Source organism: Chlorocebus sabaeus, chromosome 9, assembly GCF_047675955.1.
Source record: "Chlorocebus sabaeus isolate Y175 chromosome 9, mChlSab1.0.hap1, whole genome shotgun sequence".
Lineage (NCBI taxonomy): Eukaryota > Metazoa > Chordata > Mammalia > Primates > Cercopithecidae > Chlorocebus > Chlorocebus sabaeus.
Window position 1 is genome coordinate 53,024,541 of NC_132912.1, and position 18,552 is coordinate 53,043,092.

Genomic DNA, 18,552 nt, shown 5'->3' on the forward strand with positions numbered 1-18,552 from the left:
TACAATACCAGTACGGGGAAGAAAGGACTTGGGGCCAATCATTTAATTGGCCACAGAAGGTAACCAAAGAACAGCCTTCCCACAGGCTTAGCACTTTTAACTGATTTGTTTGTGGAAGTGAAACCTCAGCCTTGAGCACTAAAATCCAGTAAAATGGCCTCGTTCAAGATCTCAGGATCTATTTGAGGGAACAAAGGGGGACATGGGAGAGCCCCGAGCTCCCCAGGGGGCCACACTTGGAAGGAGCAGGTATTCAGCGAAGATCATTGCCTTCCAGCCACTGTCCCCGCAGTCCCAAGACAGTCATCAGAAAGGCTACCTAGGTAATAATCAAATCTGCAAACTTGAGTTAAGTCTCCCCATCTCCCATGGTGAGGGCCAGCCACAGACAGCCCCTGCCCTTGCAGAGGGTGCCATGGTCAGCCTCCTCTCTCCTCTCTCACTGCCCACAGCAGACTTCTGAGGTAAGAACATGAGCAGAGGAAGGGAAGGGGATTTGGAAAGTTCTGTCTTGATGGTCTCATAAGATGCCTTACCTCTCCAGACTGGAAGAGGTTTCAGGCTCAAATGGGCACTTTGAAAGGAACTCTCCCATCCTTCACCCGCTGTCCCCCACTCCAGAACCAGAGTGCCCTTGATCTGAGCAAAGGAATCAGAAGCCACTTGCTCCCTCGTTGACCCCTAGAAAGTTCACCTCCTACTTCCTTCCACTGTGCTGCATCTGCCCTCTGGGCAGGCCCTGTGGTCAGGACTGATATGGTCACACACCGGCTCTTTCATTCACATGGCCAATGTCTGGTTGTGGGAAATATGCACACATTCCACATCCTGACAAGTCCCCAGGCACAGGTCGGTGACAATTCCCCATCACACTCTGAGCCACACTCGCACTACCAGTGGTGCGTCATGTCCCCGACATCCACAAACGTTTGGCTGGCGTCTGAGGGAGCCTGGCTGCTTCCCAACACAGCAGCTGCCTGCTCTCTTCATCAGAACCAAGAAGCCACAATTGCCCGTGCACCTCCACTGCCAGTCCGGCTGCCTCCCAAACTCCAGGGGACAGAAAGCAAGCTCTCAGAGCAGTGTTGAAGGCCCCACTCTCTGGACTGGAGGGCAGGCTGTCCTCTGCTCCACCTACCCCTCCCCCTCTCTCCCTGAGCACACCCCACTCCCCAGCCCTGGCCAGCCACAGGAAGTGGGAGTCCACATCACAGCCCCAGCCCTCAGGAAAGGAATCTGGCAAACCCTTTCCCTCCCTCACTCTCTCAGCCCTTCCTCTCACTGGAGGACAGTTGTCCAGCGGGTTCTCAGCCACCTTTGGAAATCCGTGTCTTAGTCTGTCACCACTCTTTGGAGTTTGATAGGTAATTTCTTCATGTCTCAACCGACACATCAATTTAGCATATTAATACATCAAAAAACAAAGTCTTTCTGCCCTCTCATGGCTCATTGGATGCATGCCTGGGGACGGAGCACATTGCTGTTCCTGAAAAAAAAAAAAAAGTGGGTCAGCTGTTAGCACCAGAGAAGCTGGTGGAGGGTCAGGAGTGAGCCATGGAGGCTGAGCAGTAAATTAATTGTTGTTTGCCACAAATGGCCCTGGCTGAAAAGACCCCATCCCTAAGTGGGGGTCAATAAACTTTAGGACAGCTGAGTGCCCAGAGGTGACAATTGAGGAAGGACAAGCCTTGCCTCAGTTCCTGACTTCTGCTCCATGCCGAGGGGCAGCCTTGGTGGTCAAGAGACTAAAGCTGGAACAGCTGATGCCAACGCCGGCTCAGCTCCTTGCTAGCACAGTGGACTTGGCCGGCTCACTCCCCTCCACCGCCCTCTCTCTCCACCCCTCCAGGGGCAGAGGCTGCATGTAGCAGGATGCAGGGGCTGCCAGGGCAACATAGGTCCCGTCCTCTGCACTTCAGCGCTGTGCACCTGTGCTGGCTCCATCCTCTCTGGCTCCTCCACGTGGGGCTCTCCGTGGTCCCAGACTTAGCTCCTTCTGCTCAACAACTCCTGCTAGAAAGGGGGTGTCTCTTCTCCAGTACATCCCACAGAATTCCAGTGTTGATCCTGATTAGCCTCTCGCGGGGAGTGTTGGGGTCACGGGCCCATCCCTGAACCTATCGCTGTGGCCAGAAATGAACTAGGCTATGCAGCCAGGCCTGGGTCATGGACAAAGCCCTAGAACAGGGGTGAGGAGGGGAGTGCCAGGTACTGTGTGGACAGGGAAGGGGAAGAAAGTTGTTCCCTCCAGAGGGAAGGCAGGGTTCTGGTGCCAGTTGAGAGGAGGCAGGGAAGCAGGCCTGCCAGGCAGGGAGGCAGGGGAGCAGGAAGGCAGGAAGCAGAAACCACACCCAGACGCAGGAGGGGAGCCACAGGCCCAGGTCCACCATCCACCCTGACACTGGGAGTGACTGTCTGCAGGAGGGGACACAATTTTGAGCCATCATGTCTCAGTGGGGAATGAGAGCTTCTGATCTGACGAGGAAAGATACTCCCTCCAAGCTCCTCAAAAGAAGGGGCTGGAGGAAATTAAGTCTGAGACCGCCATAGCAGAACCAAAGAGCAGACAGGATGCTGGCAGGGGAACCCTCTCCCTCCTCACAAAAAAGGACCTGGGCTGACCTGGTGCAATTTGCATGAATGTGAGAAACACAGTCTTCCACCTGCTTCTCAGCGTAGCCTTTATCCTGCTATGGCCTCTGTGTTCTTCCTCAGTGATGAGAGATGACACTTCCTTAGACAGGGATGATTCTTAAGGTTAATTGAAAGTGGCCTTTCTCGTAATCATCTGCTGCACTGAATTATTAATCACCTGCAGGCATTTGCAGGTCTTTAAACTCTTGGACTTCCTGCAGCCCTCCTTGGAAGTGCTTTTGCCATGGAAATATAACTTCCGCTTGGCCATGAAAGACAGAATCCATATCTGCTGCTGTTTCCAGGCTTCCCAGCTCCAGAGACACAAGGAAGAACAAGGTCTGAAAACAGGAAGCAGAACCAGAGCTGCTGCCAGACCCTGGATGCCTTTCTGTTCTGGGGAGCTGGCTCCAGGCCAGCCAGGTCTCAGAGCCCCCGGGCAGTGGATGGAGGGGAGGCTGCCCAAAGTGCCTGTGGCTCTTTGCCTGGTTCATGGTCAGGGCCACAGGAGAGGGTCTCCTGGATCCTTGCCCTACAGCTGATCACTGGTGATGCCCTACAGCTGATCACTGGTGAAGAAGGACTGAGGGAGCCAGGTGCCAGGCCTAGCTCCACCACTTAGTGGGTGGGCCAGGAAGCCTCTTTGATTCAGTTTCCTTGTCTGAGGAGGTGGTCATGACCCTGCAGGGCAGACATGAGGCAGGGCTCCATGGGATCGTGTACATCAAGCCTGCATCGCAATGCTCAGAACATCAGGAGCAGCAAGAAAGGTGAGCTCCCTCCTGCCACCTGCTCTCATTTTCTGGTGGAGGAAGATTGACTCAGAACTTAGTGGGCTGGCTGGCTGTGTAAGGATTTTGCAGATAGAGCTGGCAACGTGATTTTGCAGACCCCAGAAGGTGGTCTGAAGGACCAGGACAGGGAGCTCCTGTTGGGCCCTAAATTGTGAGCCCAGGATGTGTATGATGCATGGACAACGTGGGCAGAAGCTGGGGCAGCTCATCCCCATGGCACAAGCCCTTCATCTGCCATTCAGCGCAGCCTCAGCCCTGGAGGTGGATACTGGGGATGCCAAGCTGAAGACGACATGGCCCCCTGCCTTCATGGAGGCCCTGGCTTGCCAGGAAGAGTGGGGCATCAGTCTCAGGCACAGAGTACCATATTCAGCATGGTAGCTGCAAGGACCATGAGGACAAGGAGGGGATGATGAAGGGTTTCACAGAAGACAAGATGCTGGGGGTTCATGTTGAAACATGAGCAGTGGAGAAGGCGGGTGGGAGGGGCACTGAGTATTTCAGACAGGGAGAGAGCAGCATGGTGGGAGAGCCCAGTGCATAAGCAGAGCCGTGGAAGTAGCTGCACCAGTCTGGGCAGAAGCACTGCAGAGAGATGGGGGGGTGGGGGGATGAAAATGGGAGGGGAGCCTGGAAGACACCAGCTGGGAAGGGGGTACAGCATGGAATCTGAAGAGCTGAGAGGAGGCCCATGTAGAGCTCCAGATGAGAGGTGATGGACGGCTGGGCAAGGTTTTTGCCTTGATAGAGATGGAAGGAGGAGGAAGAGTTGTCAGGACTTGGCGACACAGAGAAAGATGGGGACTTTGGAAAAGCACAGCATGGGGGTTGAGAGATGGCAGCTCTGGGCCTGTGGCACTCAGGAAGTGCCAGAAGGGATTCCCTTTTCAAAAAACATCCTACTACCCAACCCCACCTCCAGAAGAGCCTGAGTACAGCTTGGTCCCAATCATGGAGGCAGCTGGTATGGGTGGCATGCCATGCCCCATTGGGGTGGGCAGGTGGGGGTGCAGGGCAGCTGGGGGAAGGGGTCAGGATAGTTGAAGGGTTCCATGTAGGGGTCCCCTGAGCCTTGCTAGCTGCCTGAGTCCAGTGTTGAGGCACACTGAGCTCTAAACAGAGGAAGGGGAAATGTAAGCCACCCCTCCCAGGGTACTGCATGGACAACATGGTTCACACAGTGGTCCCAGAGACATCACGTCCTCAACCCCCAACCCCGTGACTGCACCGCAAAAGGGGCTTTGCAGGTGTGATTAATCTGATGAGCCTCGTGTAGTCACAGAGGTCCTTACAAGAGGGAGGCAGAAATAGTTGATGTGAAATGACCTGGAGCAGGAGAGGTTAGAAAAGGCAACAAAAGCCAAAACTGAGAAATGGGTTCTAATTGAACTAAAGAGCTTCTGCACAGCAAAAGAAACTAACATCAGAGTGAACAGACAACCTACAGAATGGGAGAAAAATTTTGCAATCAACCCATCTGACAAAGGGCTAATATCCAGAATCTACAAAGAACTTAAACAAATTTACAAGAAAAAATCAAACAACCCCATCAAAAAGTGGGCAAAAGATATGAACAGACACTTCTCAAAAGAAGACATTCATGCAGCCAACAGACACATGAAAAAATGCTCATCATCACTGGCCCTCAGAGAAATGCAAATCAAACCACAATGAGATACCATCTCACACCAGTTAGAATGGCAATCATTAAAAAATCAGGAAACAACAGGTGCTGGAGAGGATGTGGAGAAATAGGAACACTTTTACACTATTGGTGGGACTGTAAACTGGTTCAACCATTGTGGAAGACAGTGTGGCGATTCCTCAAGGATCTAGAACTAGAAATACCATTTGACCCAGCCATCCCATTACTGGGTATATACCCAAAGGATTATAAATCATGCTGCTATAAAGACATATGCACACGTATGTTTATTGTGGCACTATTCACAATAGCAAAGACTTAGAACCAACCCAAATGTCCATCAATGATAGACTGGATTAAGAAAATGTGGCACATATACACCATGGAATACTATGCAGCCATAAAAATGAATGAGTTCATGTCCTTTGTAGGGACATGGATGCAGCTGGAAACCATCATTCTGAGCAAACTACCACAAGGACAGAAAACCAAACACTGCATATTCTCTCTCATACGTGGGAATTGAACAATGAGAACTCTTGGACACCGGGTGGGGAACACCACACACAGGGGCCTGTCGTAAAAAAAAAAAAAAAAAAAAAAAAAAAAAAAAAAATTGCTGTGCTGCCGGCTTTGAAGACAAAGGAAAGGGCCACTAGCTGGCAGCCTCTAGGAGCTGGAAATGCTGGGAAACAGCTCCCTTGCCTCCAGAAGGCACAGGCCCTGCCAACCCAGTTTAAATTCCTGACCCCCAGAACTGTGAGATAATAAGCATGTGTCTTAAACTACTCAATCTGGTACTTTGTTGCAGGGGCAACAAGAAACATGCAGACATCTAACTCAGACCCGAGGTCTTCAGTGGGACCCAGGCCCCATTTCCTGAGACACCTGCCCCCACGGTGACCTCGGGAAAGCGGAAGTGGGGGAGGATTCTCCAGAAACCCCAGACTCTCCAAGTAGAGTGGAGAGCCAGTTAAGCACACAGCTGAGGACAGTTACTGGGTGAACAGGCCTGGGTCTCTGCCTTCTCATGCCCCCACCGCCCAGACCCTAGAAGGGGAGTGGCTGCGGCCTCTGCACCTTGGCGCTGAGGGCTCCCAGACCCGGCCCAGTGGGGCATCCCAGTTCACCACCCTCCCTGTCTTAGGTAGGCCAAAGCCCAGGCAGGGTAGAGCCTCACGCACACTGCCCCCTAGAACAGGCACAGGTGATGCGGGGGTGTGGGACCCAGGCTATGACTCTGGACACAACCTTCAATGTTGTAAAACGAGAAGGCCCATCCCCCCAAAACACGCACTCCCCCACAACCCCCACCCCCCACACACACACACTCCCCTGCACCACAGATACACACACTCCTTTCGGTCCCCACTCAGACGCCTCGAGGTCTCAGACGCTCCCCACCAGAGCCTCTGGGGGGGAACCACAGGGCTGGGCTGGGGCGGGGCTGCGGCCTCGGGGCGCTGGGTCCCTGCCCCTGCGGTGCCCCTGCCAGGGCGCGCCGCGGGGTGACCAGAGAGGATGCGCAGCGACCTTCCTCCCGCTTTTCCCGCAAGGCGCGTTCGCCAGCCTGGACTGGTGGGCACGGGCCCTGCATTCTAATAATCACCATAATAATAGGCGCTGGGGGTACAGAGGGGACCCGGGAGACGCTGGCCTCCATCCGATAACCACCGTAACAGGGGTTGGGCCGCCCCGCTCCTCCGCTCTAAGTGTTCCTTTCACACTTCGTAAGTCACCGGCAGGCCAACCGCCCTTACGAGAGACCCTCATAGACATTAACACAATTGAGAAAACTGAATCCAGAGTGCGGACGTTAAGTTGTCCCAAATCACAGGGCCGGAGAGTGAGGAGCCTGAGTTTGAACCCAGGAGCTTCTGGAACCCGCTCCAGAATCTTGCTCTCGACCTCTCGCGGTTTTGTCCGCTGAGAGCTAACGGGTGAGCGAGCGCCGCATCCCTGCCCAAGGACGTCAGGCGGGCAGCGCTGGGGCCCGGGACCCGCGCGGAGACTCCGCCCGGGGATCTGGGAAGGCTCCCTCGAGCCGGGGTTGGAGCTGCGCCTGGAGGGGCCTCGGCTCGCGGAGGATCTGGGAGGAAGGTGGCTCAGTCCTGGCCACCAGGTGTGAGGGGTCAGGCGCCGAGCCCTGTGTCAGACGCGGTGGTGAAGGTTGTAGCTCTGCTCTCTGGGATGGGGGTGGTCCTGTCACCCCACCCTGCCCCAAGCCGCAGGGAACCCCGGGCGCCCCTGGCGCTGGTGCCCGGGACCCGCCCTGGCCGGAGCCCTGGGGTTTCCGGGAGCTCACGGTCGGCTGTGCGCCCCTCCACCTCCGGGCCTGGGCCTGGGCCAGGGCTGGGCTGGGGCGGGGCTGCGGCCTCGGGGCGCTGGGTCCCTGCCCCTGCCGTGCACTGCGCGGCTCCCCGCGCCGCAGCGAGGCACCAGCGCCACCACGGACCGCCCCCGCGCCCGCCGACGGCGCCCCGCTGCGCTTTAAGAGCTGGCCTGGCAGCCCAGCCCCAGCCGCCCAGACCGGAGAGACCAGCCTGCGGGAGCAACCCCATGGCGGGTAAGCGAGCCTCGCCTCCCCAGCCCTGCCCCGACCCCTCTGCGACCCTTCCAGCACTTGCCTCCGCCCCGCCGCCCCCGCTGGGGCGCATTGCCTCCCCTGCCCGGCCTCGGCGCGCTCCTAGAGGGGCGCTGGGATGGAGTGGAAGCTGAGGCCCGCTCCTCGCGGGCAGTTGCGGCTTAGGAGGTGTGGGGGGGTCCAGCCTTCTCACCACCCCACCCAGTCCAGATCCCCGAGACCGGGATGCCCCGCGGCCGCACGTCACCCTAAGGGAGCCACCTTTTTGGCCCGCCCCAGGTCCCAGGGGTTGGAACACAGCGTCTGAGCACCCCCGGGGCGAAGCCTCCTGGGTCCCCCAAATGAGGACATGCGAGGGCCAGCAACAAAGGGGCCTTGCCCCCTCCTCCTCCCCACACCGTCCACCGCCCCCCACCAACTCCCCTAAGAGCATGCTCACCTTGATAGAGGGCTAGGGAAGGGAGCGGGTGTTAGAGAAGAGTCCAGCCTTGTAGCAGGTTCCAGGGCCCAGAGGGTAGATGTCTGATTGCAGACCGGGAGGAAGGTACCTTTCAGGGCTTTCCTTTACTGACTGCGTCCACACCCCAGCTCCCCTCCTGGCCTCAACAGGAGCTCAGGGGATATGGAGGTTCTGGTGAGGGCAGGTTTGATTTCTACTCGGAAGCGCAAGGAAATGGCTTCTTTAAGCCAGAATCCCAAGGGCAGGGCCAGCTGTTTTCCAAGGAAAACCAGAAGGTTCTGCCCAGGGCCCTCAGACTCTGGGGTAAACAGCTTCTCCTCCGAGAGCTGGCGGAACCCAGCCAGCAGCACCCCTCCTGGAACCCCTCCCCCACAGACCTGCTCCTATCACTCCTGAGATCAAACCCAGAGGCAGGGTTGCTGCCCCAGTTCTGCCCCAGCAGGCCAGGGCTGTGAGGGAGAGTGGCTTTCCCAGGCAGCCATCACAGTACTGGTGGTCTCTGCCCCCAGAGCAGCTGGCCCTGGTGATTGGGGGCACCATCGGAGGGCTGCTGCTGCTGCTGTTGATCGGGGCAAGCTGCTGTCTGTGGAGAAGGTTCTGTGCCACCCTCACCTATGAGGAGCTGCCTGGGACACCAGCCATGGCCAGCGCAGCTGCCTCCAGTGGGCAGCAGGACAGGCCCTGCCAGCCGCATGCTAGGACCCAACTGAGCAGGTGAGGCAGGATGTGGGGCCAAGTGGGCCCCTGGAATTTCCCTCAGGGTGGGGTCGAAAAGGAAAGTGCTGTTTATGGGGGTGCCTCTTCTATGCTGCTTCGGTACTGGGAGCTATCACAAAGAAACCCCAGAAACCTCACATCAGCTATTAGACAGGCGTTATGAAATCCATGTTCCAAGTGAGGGAACTGAGGCTTAGTACACATAAGCAACAGGTCCAGAGAACACAATTAGTAAGTGGCAGAACAGGAATTCAAACCCAGACTGGCTGACACTGTCAGGGGCTGTGTTCCTTCTCCAAATCCCACTGCTGTGTGTGTGTGTGTGTGTGTGTGTGTGTGCGTTGCCTGATATGGGCCCAGAAATGGTGCCCTGGCCTCCTCCTGGCTCCCGATGGCTTTTCTTCCTCTAGCCCCTGATGCTCAGCCGTGTTGGCTGAGCGCTCTGAGACCGCACCATTCACTTGCCACCTACATGTTGTCTCCCTGACTCTGGACAGGCCACCAGATGTGCCATTCGTGGTGCCCCCTTCCCTTCAAGGCCGAGATTGGGTGCCCCTGCACAGCGGAGAGTGGACTCATGCCCCATGGGACTCCTGCCCAGCATCAGAGCTTCTGCCTCACACCCCCAGTGGCGGCCTTGGTGAGTGTCCCTGCCAGGGCTGGCCAGAGGTCAGGGTCTGCTCAGGTGGCCTCATCTGCTTTCATCAGCTTGGCTCCAGAACACAACCTGAACCAGCCAGGGATGACAGGGTTGCCCAGGGACCACTGTTTCTGGGTGCTTTCATTTATGAAGTGCTTGCTGCACCCCATGAGGGTGAGATATGGCCTTGGGTGCTGATTTGGAGTGAGACCTCACCATGACTCTGGGGGGAAGGAATTATCACCCCATTTTACATAGTCACAAACAGGCTGTAAACAACAGACTGGGATTGGAACCCAGGCATACCGTGTACAGAACTTGTGCTGGCTCCCACTCTAGGGTAATGGGTTGGTTGAACAAGAGGACAGAATGGTAGGGGCTGCAAGCACAGCTATCTGCCGCCTCTTTGCCCTGAAGATCCACCAAAAGACCATCCCAGGAACCACCCAATAATCACCTTGGCCCTTCTAATTTGAAGAGGAAGAAGAAAGGCAATGCTTTATCACTGAGTCATGCCCTAGACACCATGGAAGGGGGCCAGGCCAGGTGATGGGCACTGTGTCCTTGAAACAGGTCCTGACCTCCAAGGATGGGGGCCAATATCAGGAGGCAGGACTCTGCTAGGATCCCCAGCCTGGCCATGCAATGCCTTCATGCTGAGAAGGTTTCCTGGAGGAGCTGCGCCAGAGAGAGGGGATGTGTTTAGCCTGGTGAGGAGAGTGGGGCAGATGTGGTCAGGCTAGCTGAGGCTCAGCAGAGAGGGATGGGCCAGGATGGGGTGGGTGCCCAGAACTTGCCACTGTCTCCCATGCCCCTGCCTTGCCTTTCTCTAGCTTGTCAGCCTTCCCATCCTCTGTTATAGGAGATGCATGTATGGTAGGGGCTATCAACCCAGAGCTGTACAAGTTCCCAGAGGACAAAAGTGAGACGGACTTTCCTGCCGGCTGCCTGGGGCGGCTGTGGTTCTCGGTGGAATATGAGCAGGAGGCTGAGCGGCTGCTGGTAGGCTTGATCAAGGCACGGCACCTGCAAGCCCCCTCGGAGACCTGCAGCCCCCTGGTGAAGCTCTACCTGCTGCCCGATGAGCGGCGCTTCCTCCAGTCCAAGACCAAACGCAAAACCTCCAACCCGCAGTTTGACGAACACTTCATCTTCCAGGTACAGCCTCTGGAGAAGGCAGGGTCTGGCGCCCTCCGTGTTGCTGGGAAGGTGCTGACCTGCAGGAGAGCTGAGCCTCCTGTACCAGCCAGGGCCCTGCCGCCCCCGGGACCCTTGATGCCACCAGCTCTGCTTTACCTAGCCTGCTAGGTTAAGGCCTATCGGAGCCGATCCCTGATAGAGGGGCAGGGGAGAGACTTGGTGAGTAGTGACCAGAGGCCTGGGCTCCCCTGTCCTGACTGCCTGGAGGAGAGTGGGTGAAAACACAATTTTATAGCAACTACTGAATGCCGGGCCCTGGCCTATGGGGCTCAGGGGAATTATCCCAAAGGCGTGGAGCAGTATGAGGTTTCTGGCAAGTTTATACAAGGAGGGCAAAAGACGGGCCTTAGCATGAGTGCAGGAGCTTCCTGTGCTGTAAGAGGCCAGCGCGGGGGCCCAAGTACCCTCCCAGGCTAGGTGTGGTGCCTTGCTGCACTTTGGGCTGGCCGGCTCAGGCTCTGGAAGTGGAGAGGCTGTTGGGGCACCAAGCCAGTTTCACAGGGGCCTGGGAGCCTTAGCAGGTGACTGGGGGCCCTTGGGGAAGTAGCCATCGAGACCTGCCAAGAGGCCTTGGACAAACATGTTCTCAAGAGCTGGGTGGCAAGCTAGCCAAGAGGTGAGGTGCAGCCAGTCAGCTTTCAGGAGCAGTGTGACTGCTGAGGCCAGGGCCATCACTTGTGCCTTGCGCCCTGGCTGAGAGCTGGGAAGAGGGGTGCCCTCAGACCCGGTCCCAGGCCGTCTTTCTGAGACCAGGGCTGTGAGAATTCAGAGGTGAATCGCTCTTCTCCAGACGTCAGAATCCAAGGCTGCAGCCTTGCTGATGTGTGACACGTCATGCTTGCAGGATAATTTTTCTTGGCTCATCACTTACCCACTCTATCTCGCCCCAACTCGATCCAGTCCCTCTGTGCCTCCAGAGGGAAGGGGGAAAGGGAGAAGGGGAAAGAGAAGAAAATCAATATTAATGGGCCATCTGCTGTAGGTCAGACACTGTGATTGGGGTTTTACAACCAGAGAGGAAGACCCATGACCCCCAGTTCACAGGCGAGGAGGCCAAATCTCAGGGAGCGGAGGACTGGTATGCCCAGCTCTGACAGCAGAGACAGGCCAGTGCCCGGGCTCCTGGGCCTTTGCTACAGCGCTGGGTGGTGGCGGGGCCACACTCGCCATGCAGCTGTGTCACTCGGTGCTCCGGTTAAACGGCAGATTCCAATTCATGTGTCTGGGCTGGGGCCCAAGATCCTGCATTTCTAACAGGGCTCCAGGTGGTGGTGGACGGACGCTGCAGGTCCTCGGACCACACTCTGCATAGCAAGGTCCTGGCACCTACCCCCACTTTCCAGGGGGTACACAGCTCTGCTGCTAAGAAGGGTCCCCTGAAAATGCCTAGGTTTGGAGTGTGGGTCCCTGGTTGAGACACCCGTTCTCAAAAGCACCCATGTCCAGAATAACGAGTCACACCATCCCATCCCCTACCACCACTCCTGACCCTGGCCGGTGTCCTTGTCTCCCCTAGGTGTCCAGCAAGACCGTCACCCAGAGGGTGCTGAAGTTCTCCGTCTACCACGTGGACAGGCAGAGGAAGCACCAGCTCCTGGGCCAGGTGCTGTTCCCCTTGAAGAATGAGACCCTGGCGGGGGACTGCCGGCGTGTCATCTGGAGGGACCTGGAGGCCGAGAGCCTGGAGGTAAGGTCGAGGTTACCATGCCTGTGCCACTGAGCATCAGCCGGCAGGTGTGCACAGGGTCCAGCACCTGCTGGCAGCGTCAGCCCTCAGCATCCCGCACACCACCCTGTAACAGTGACTCAGGGAGGAGGGCCTAGGCCCTGAGCAGCATGGGACAGAGGGGAACAGACCTGCCCCTGGGCAGGGAGGGGCTGCTTGAGGTCCTGTTGTCACACTGGCCGTCAGACTCCCTGGAGCAACCTGAAATATCCACATTTGGATTCCCATCTAGGTCAGACAGCTGTGAGAGGTGACACCACAAATGGTCCAGCCCAGGGAAATGTTTCCCCCAGCCCACCACCCCCGGCAAGGCCCCAGCTGTCTCAGACCTGGGTGTGACTCCTTAGCTCTGGTCACAGGACTGCACAAGCCCCTTAAACTCTCCAGACCACAGTTGCCCCGTCCTTAAAATGGCAGTGGAATTCAAAGGGTACCATGTGAGTGTGTCGCACAGACGGCTGGGAGGAAGCGGGAAGCTCTCTGGGGGTTCTCTGACCCCTTCAGCACCTGCCGGAGTAACAGCGTGGGGTGCTTCCACCTTGGCCTCCCCAGCCCCCCTCAGAGTTTGGCGACCTCCAGTTCTGCCTCAGCTACAACGACTACCTGAGCCGCCTGACGGTGGTTGTGCTGCGTGCCAAGGGCCTCCGGCTCCAGGAGGACAGAGGCATTGTCAGTGAGTTCCTCCCTTTCCTCCTGGGGAAGGTCCCGCCCACTTAGCTTACAGCCTGGGGCTACAGTCCAACCTCCCCCCTGACCAGCCAGTTTCTGCTTGCATACACCCTATCACGGAGTGCTCACTACCTCACAAGACATGCTCTCCCTCAGTAGACAGTTCTGGGGCAGGAAGCCTCTTCCTATGTTGAACCCAAAGCTGCATCTCCTCGGCCTCCCCCACTAAGGGTTCTAACCCAACCACAATACCAGGCCCTGCCCCTGCTCTTTCCCGAGGCAGCGTCTTGGCTCTTTGAACTGTCCTGTCTGCCTCCACCTCCACCTTCCCATCAGCTACGTGGGTCCAGTTCCTCCAGGGTGAGGCCCGCACCTCCCTCCCCCCAGGGGAAGGGCCCCCGACTCCATGGGCACTGATGCTTGGCCCCCCGAAACACAGGAGCTGCAGGAGGGGAGGCCTTGGCTCACCCCACACATCCCACCCCATTTGGGCTCACCCCACACATCCCACGCACCCCAGTGAGGTGGTGGTGATCAGTCACCTGTTTGTGTTCATGTCTGGGGTCACCGTAAGCCAGGCAGGATCCAGACCTTCCACTGTGACTCTGACCCTCACCCACCAAATCTTAACTCTCTGTACAAGGTGTTTAAGGGGCCCCAGGGAGCCTGGGGACCCAGTGAGCAGCCCCCCAACAGGGAGGGACAGGCATGTGGTGCCAGGCTCTGGTAAACCAGGGCCTGCCGGAGCCGTGGGTACTTTCTTGATGCAAAGAGGAAGGAAAAGGAAGGGAGTGGAGCCCCGCCTAGGCTGCAGGGCAGTGCACTCAGCCCGCTTCCTCTGGTCACGCCCGTGGGGCCGCAGCACTGTGTGAGGGGTGGGGCCCTGGCACCTAGCTTGGGCATGTGCCCTCCTTGCCAGACCTCCCACAGGCAGGGGCTCGGCTCCCGCCCGCCTCAGCCAGCCCACTAGTGCTCACTGTTCCCCAGGTGTGTTTGTCAAAGTGTCTCTGATGAACCACAACAAGTTTGTCAAGTGCAAGAAGACTTCAGCTGTGCTGGGCTCCATCAATCCTGTGTACAATGAGACCTTCAGCTTCAAGGCCGATGCCACCGAGCTGGATACCGCTAGCCTCAGCCTGACCGTGGTGCAGAACACGGAAGGGGACAGTAAGACCGCACCCCACCGCGGGCTGCTGGGACGGGGACCACAAGGGGCTGCCGAGTGTTCAGGCAGAGGAAGTGCCTCCTGTCCTGACCTCGGAAGGAGCTGTACGAGCTCCCTCCCTGGTTAAGGAAAGTAGTGCTCAGAGAGGCTGAAATACTTGCCCAAGGACACACAGCTTGCCAGCAGGAGGCCTGGGTTTCATGCCCAGCTTTAGTCCAGTTGAGCTTTGTCTGTGGCACCCTAGAAACAGGTTAACATGGTGGCTTACGTCTGTAATCCCAGCACCTTGGGAGGCCAAGGTGGGTGGATCACTTGAGCTCAGGAGTTCAAGACCAGCCTGGCCAACACGGTGAAACTCCTGTCTCTACTAAAAACACAGTAATTAGCTGGGCATGGTGGCACGTGCTTGTAATCCCAGCCACTTGGGAGGCTGAGGTGGGAGGATCTCTTGAACCCAGGAGGCGAGGCTGCTGAATCTGTCAAAAAAAAAAAAAAAAAAAAATGGACCGGGCACAGTGGCTCACGCCTGTAATCCCAGCCCTCTGGGAGGCCAAGGCAGCCTGATCACAAGGTCAGGAGATCGAGACCATCCTAGCTAACACGGTGAAACCCCGTCTCTACTAAAAATACAAAAAATTAGCTAGGCGTGGTGGCAGGCGCCTGTAGTCCCAGGTACTCGGGAGGCTGAGGCAGGAAAATGGCATGAACCCGGGAGGCAGAGGTTTCAGTGAGCCAAGATACACCACTGCACTCCAGCCTGGGCGACAGAATGAGACTCCGTCTCAAAAAAAGAAAGAAAGGGGTTGGCTGGACACGGTGGTGCATGCCTATAATCCTAGCACTTTGGGAGACCGAGAGGGGTGGATCACGAAGTCAAGAGATCAAGACCATCCTGGCCAACATGGCAAAATTCCGTCTCTACTAAAAATACAAAAGTTAGCTGGGTGTGGTGGTGCATGCCTATAGTCCCAACTACTCGGGAGGCTGAGGCAGGAGAATCGCTTGAACCCGTGAGGCAGAGGTTGCAGTGAGCCGAGATTGTGCCACTGCACTCCAGCCTGTCGACAGAGCGAGACTCCGTCAAAAAAAAAAAAAAAGAAAAGAAAAGAAAAGAAAAAGAAAGAGGTTAAGCAATGGCCTCTGCTGCCCCCTCCTGGAGCAAATCACCCGAGAGAGTGGGAGGGAGCAGCGCTGCCACTAGCCCAGGGACCTGGTGCTCTGAGCTTCCTCGTGCCTCTAGATGAGCTTTTGGGGTTCTGGGCGAGTTCTGTCAGCCAGCTCTCCCACACTACCCCACCCCGCAGCACCCACTGCCACTCTGGGGAAACAGAGCCATCAGGCCACGGCTGGCCAAATGGCATGGAATTAAGACCCTTCTCCATGGTGGCCAGTGAACGTTACCGCTGAATGTACTTACTCTCTCACGGCCGGCTGAGGCCTTCTTTCTAGAGGGGTTCTTTCCTGCCTCAGTTCTTTGGCATAAGGTAGACTTAATATGGCCCTACAGAAGGGTGTGGGGCGGAACTGGTGGCCCTCAAAGAGAGAGTCTCTTTCAGGGCTCTCCTTCCTCCCAATCTCCCAGGGGGAGAAGCAGCCCTTCCAGCAGCAGAGCAAAGGCAGGGCCCCTTTGGGGGCTGTCAGCTCCCACTCAGAGAGGAGGAAAGTTACTGCTGCCTCCTGGGGAGGAGGAGGGAGGAAGGGAGGTCACTGGGGACGTGACTTCTGTGCTCAGGAACACACCAGTGCTCTCCCTCCCCTGCAGAGAGCCAGCAGCTGGGCCGAGTGGTGGTGGGCCCCTACATGTACACCCGTGGCAGAGAGCTGGAGCACTGGGACGAGATGCTCAGCAAGCCCAAGGAGCTGGTGAAGCGCTGGCACGCGCTCTGCCGCATCACGGAGCCCTGACCCTTCACCCAGCACCGCGGTTCCGCTTTGGGAGCCAACCGTCCTCGCAGTTGCACGTGACAGTCACAGCCACAAGCATGGACGTTTCATCCAACAGCTCCCTGAGCTGCCAGGCCAGCCCGAGCCAGGAGAACGTGAGTGCTGATGTGCAGGAGAGAAGAGGGGACAAAGAAGCCCCGGCCCAGTCAGCAGCTCTGGCCATACAGCCTTCCGACACACTCCCTCCTCCTTACCTGCGGGGCTGCCTGAGTTCAGAATCCCGGCTCCTGGTCCTCACAGCCCTAATTTGGACCAGAATCTCAGGTGCTCAGAAGAAAGATCCTGTTTAGGGATGACCCAGCTCTACCTGCTGAATGGATGTGCAGGGTAAACTTGGGTGCCTCCATTGGGAAAAGCTGATGATGTGTTCATGCAGCCGATGACCCTCGCTGCTTTTTCAGCCAGGGTTTCTCTGCCTTCTGCCCGGCACAAAAAACATACTGCTATGGGGAAAATCACAGGGAGAGTGCTGTGAGCAGCACGCTCAGGCACCAAGTGTCGACATGGCTCACTGTGCTGGGTGAGGGCCTCCCCAAGCATTAGGTCCTCCAGGTGGCTGTGTCAAATGCCCTCCCACATTGTGTCAAGTCTGCCCGTGGCCCACCCTCCCCACAGTCCAAAACCACACAGCCCTGGTTCTCCAGCTGTTCTGCTGCTGCTTCTATGCTCTCCCTGATTAACAGCATTCAGTTCCTGGGCTCTCCCTTTGCGCAGGAAATGGTGAAAGCATGTGGCTATGGTATAGCCCACAGGGCTGAGATTGTTGTGTTGCAGTATTGATGTAAAATTTTTTAAGAAGGAAGTACCCATAAATCACTCCCATCAATTCCCCAGAAGTTGCACTCAAGCTAGTGGGCAGCCCTTGTGCTTGTCACAGTTACCGTAACAGGCAGTGTGTATTTGCACCTGGCACTGTGCAGCCTGCACGTCAACACGTTGTTTTGCATAACTGGAACAGAATATGGAACCAGTATCTCTTTCTCTTTTTTTCCTTCTTTTTTCTTTTTTTTTAATTTTATTTTTTTGAGACGGGGTTTCCCTCTTGTCACCCAGGCTGGAGTGCAATGGCGTGATCTCCGCTCACTGCAACCTCCGCCTCCCAGGTTCAAGTGATCCTCCTGCCTCAGCCTCCCAAGTAGCTGGGATTACTGGTGCCCGCCACCATGCCTGGCTAATTTTTTTATTTTTAGTAGAGACGGAATTTTACCATGTTGGCCAGGCTGGTCTCAAATTCCCGCCCTCAGGTGATCCACTCACCTCGCCTCCCAAAGTGCTGGGATTACAGGCTTGAGTCACTGCACCCAGCCTGACAGTATCTTTTTCTTACGCAGTGAAACAACTTTAGCAAAAAAGGCAATGAATGTTATACTGAGTTTGTACCTCTTTAACTCCACCTCCAGTTTCTGTCAATCTACAAATACAAGGGTCGCCTGGCAGTGGTTCATATGGACAGAATATCTTGTGTTTGCTTTTTGTCACTTATTTCACTTGCACATTTTCTTTCTTTTTTCTTTCTTTCTTTCTTTTTTTTTTTTTTTTTTGAGACAGAGTCTCGCTCTGTTGCCCAAGCTGGCGTGCAGTGGCACGATCTAGGCTCACTGCAAGCGCCGCCTCCCAGGTTTACTTACGTCATTCTCCTGCCTCAGCCTCCCACGTAGCTGGGACTACAGGCGTCCACCACCATGCCCGGCTAATTTTTTGTATTTTTAAGTAGAGATGGGGTTTCACTACGTTAGCCAGGAGGGTCTCGATCTCCTGACCTCATGATCCACCCACCTTGGCCTCCACAAAGTGCTGGGATTACAGGCGTAAGCCACCATGCCCAGCCGACTTGCACATTTTCGAAGTAGTCCACAAAGCTGTAGTTTCTAATAGCTTCATAGCACACACGTAATAGGGGTTCTCTGTATGTTTACAGAGCAGGCTACTACAGTGGAACTGTTTCTGTTTCATCTGACATCCCAATAGATGCCAGCCACCCCCACATTCCAAGTTGAGATTTCTGACTAGCAGTGACTTTTCTAGGGCCACTTGGAAAAGTTGATAAGTATCCTTTTCTGCAGGACAGAGTAGACTGGTATCTCTGACTCATCCCTGAAAAATCTAAATGGCAAGAGACTGGCAGGCTCCCTGCTCTGAAGGGGAGGAGGTTGTTGTTTGGGCTGTTCTCTACAGACGTAGTCAGAGCAAAAAGCATATGCGTGCTTCCCGTGGACCAGAGAGACCTGGCCTGGGTTGTTTCAAATCCTGTCCACAAGGCAACTCCAGAAGAAAGAAGCCCTTTACAGTTTCATAAAACACTTTAGAATCAGCTAGTCAATTTCCACAAAATAAAGTGCTAGAATTTGATTGGATTTAATTGATTATGTAGAAC

At 56.2% G+C, this 18,552-nt stretch overlaps 1 protein-coding gene across 1 annotated transcript; it reads left to right on the forward strand.

Annotated features, from left to right (window-relative positions):
- Window positions 1-7,213: 7,213 nt before the first annotated feature.
- On the forward strand, window positions 7,214-17,709 carry LOC103215862 (synaptotagmin-15B). The gene is given in 8 exon segments (XM_038008938.2): window positions 7,214-7,531; window positions 7,534-7,639; window positions 9,332-9,474; window positions 10,337-10,632; window positions 12,191-12,361; window positions 12,953-13,073; window positions 14,057-14,236; window positions 15,997-17,709. Coding segments are annotated over 8 exon segments (1,428 nt in total). The 5' UTR covers window positions 7,214-7,263; the 3' UTR covers window positions 16,140-17,709.
- The last annotated feature ends 843 nt before the right edge of the window (window positions 17,710-18,552 follow it).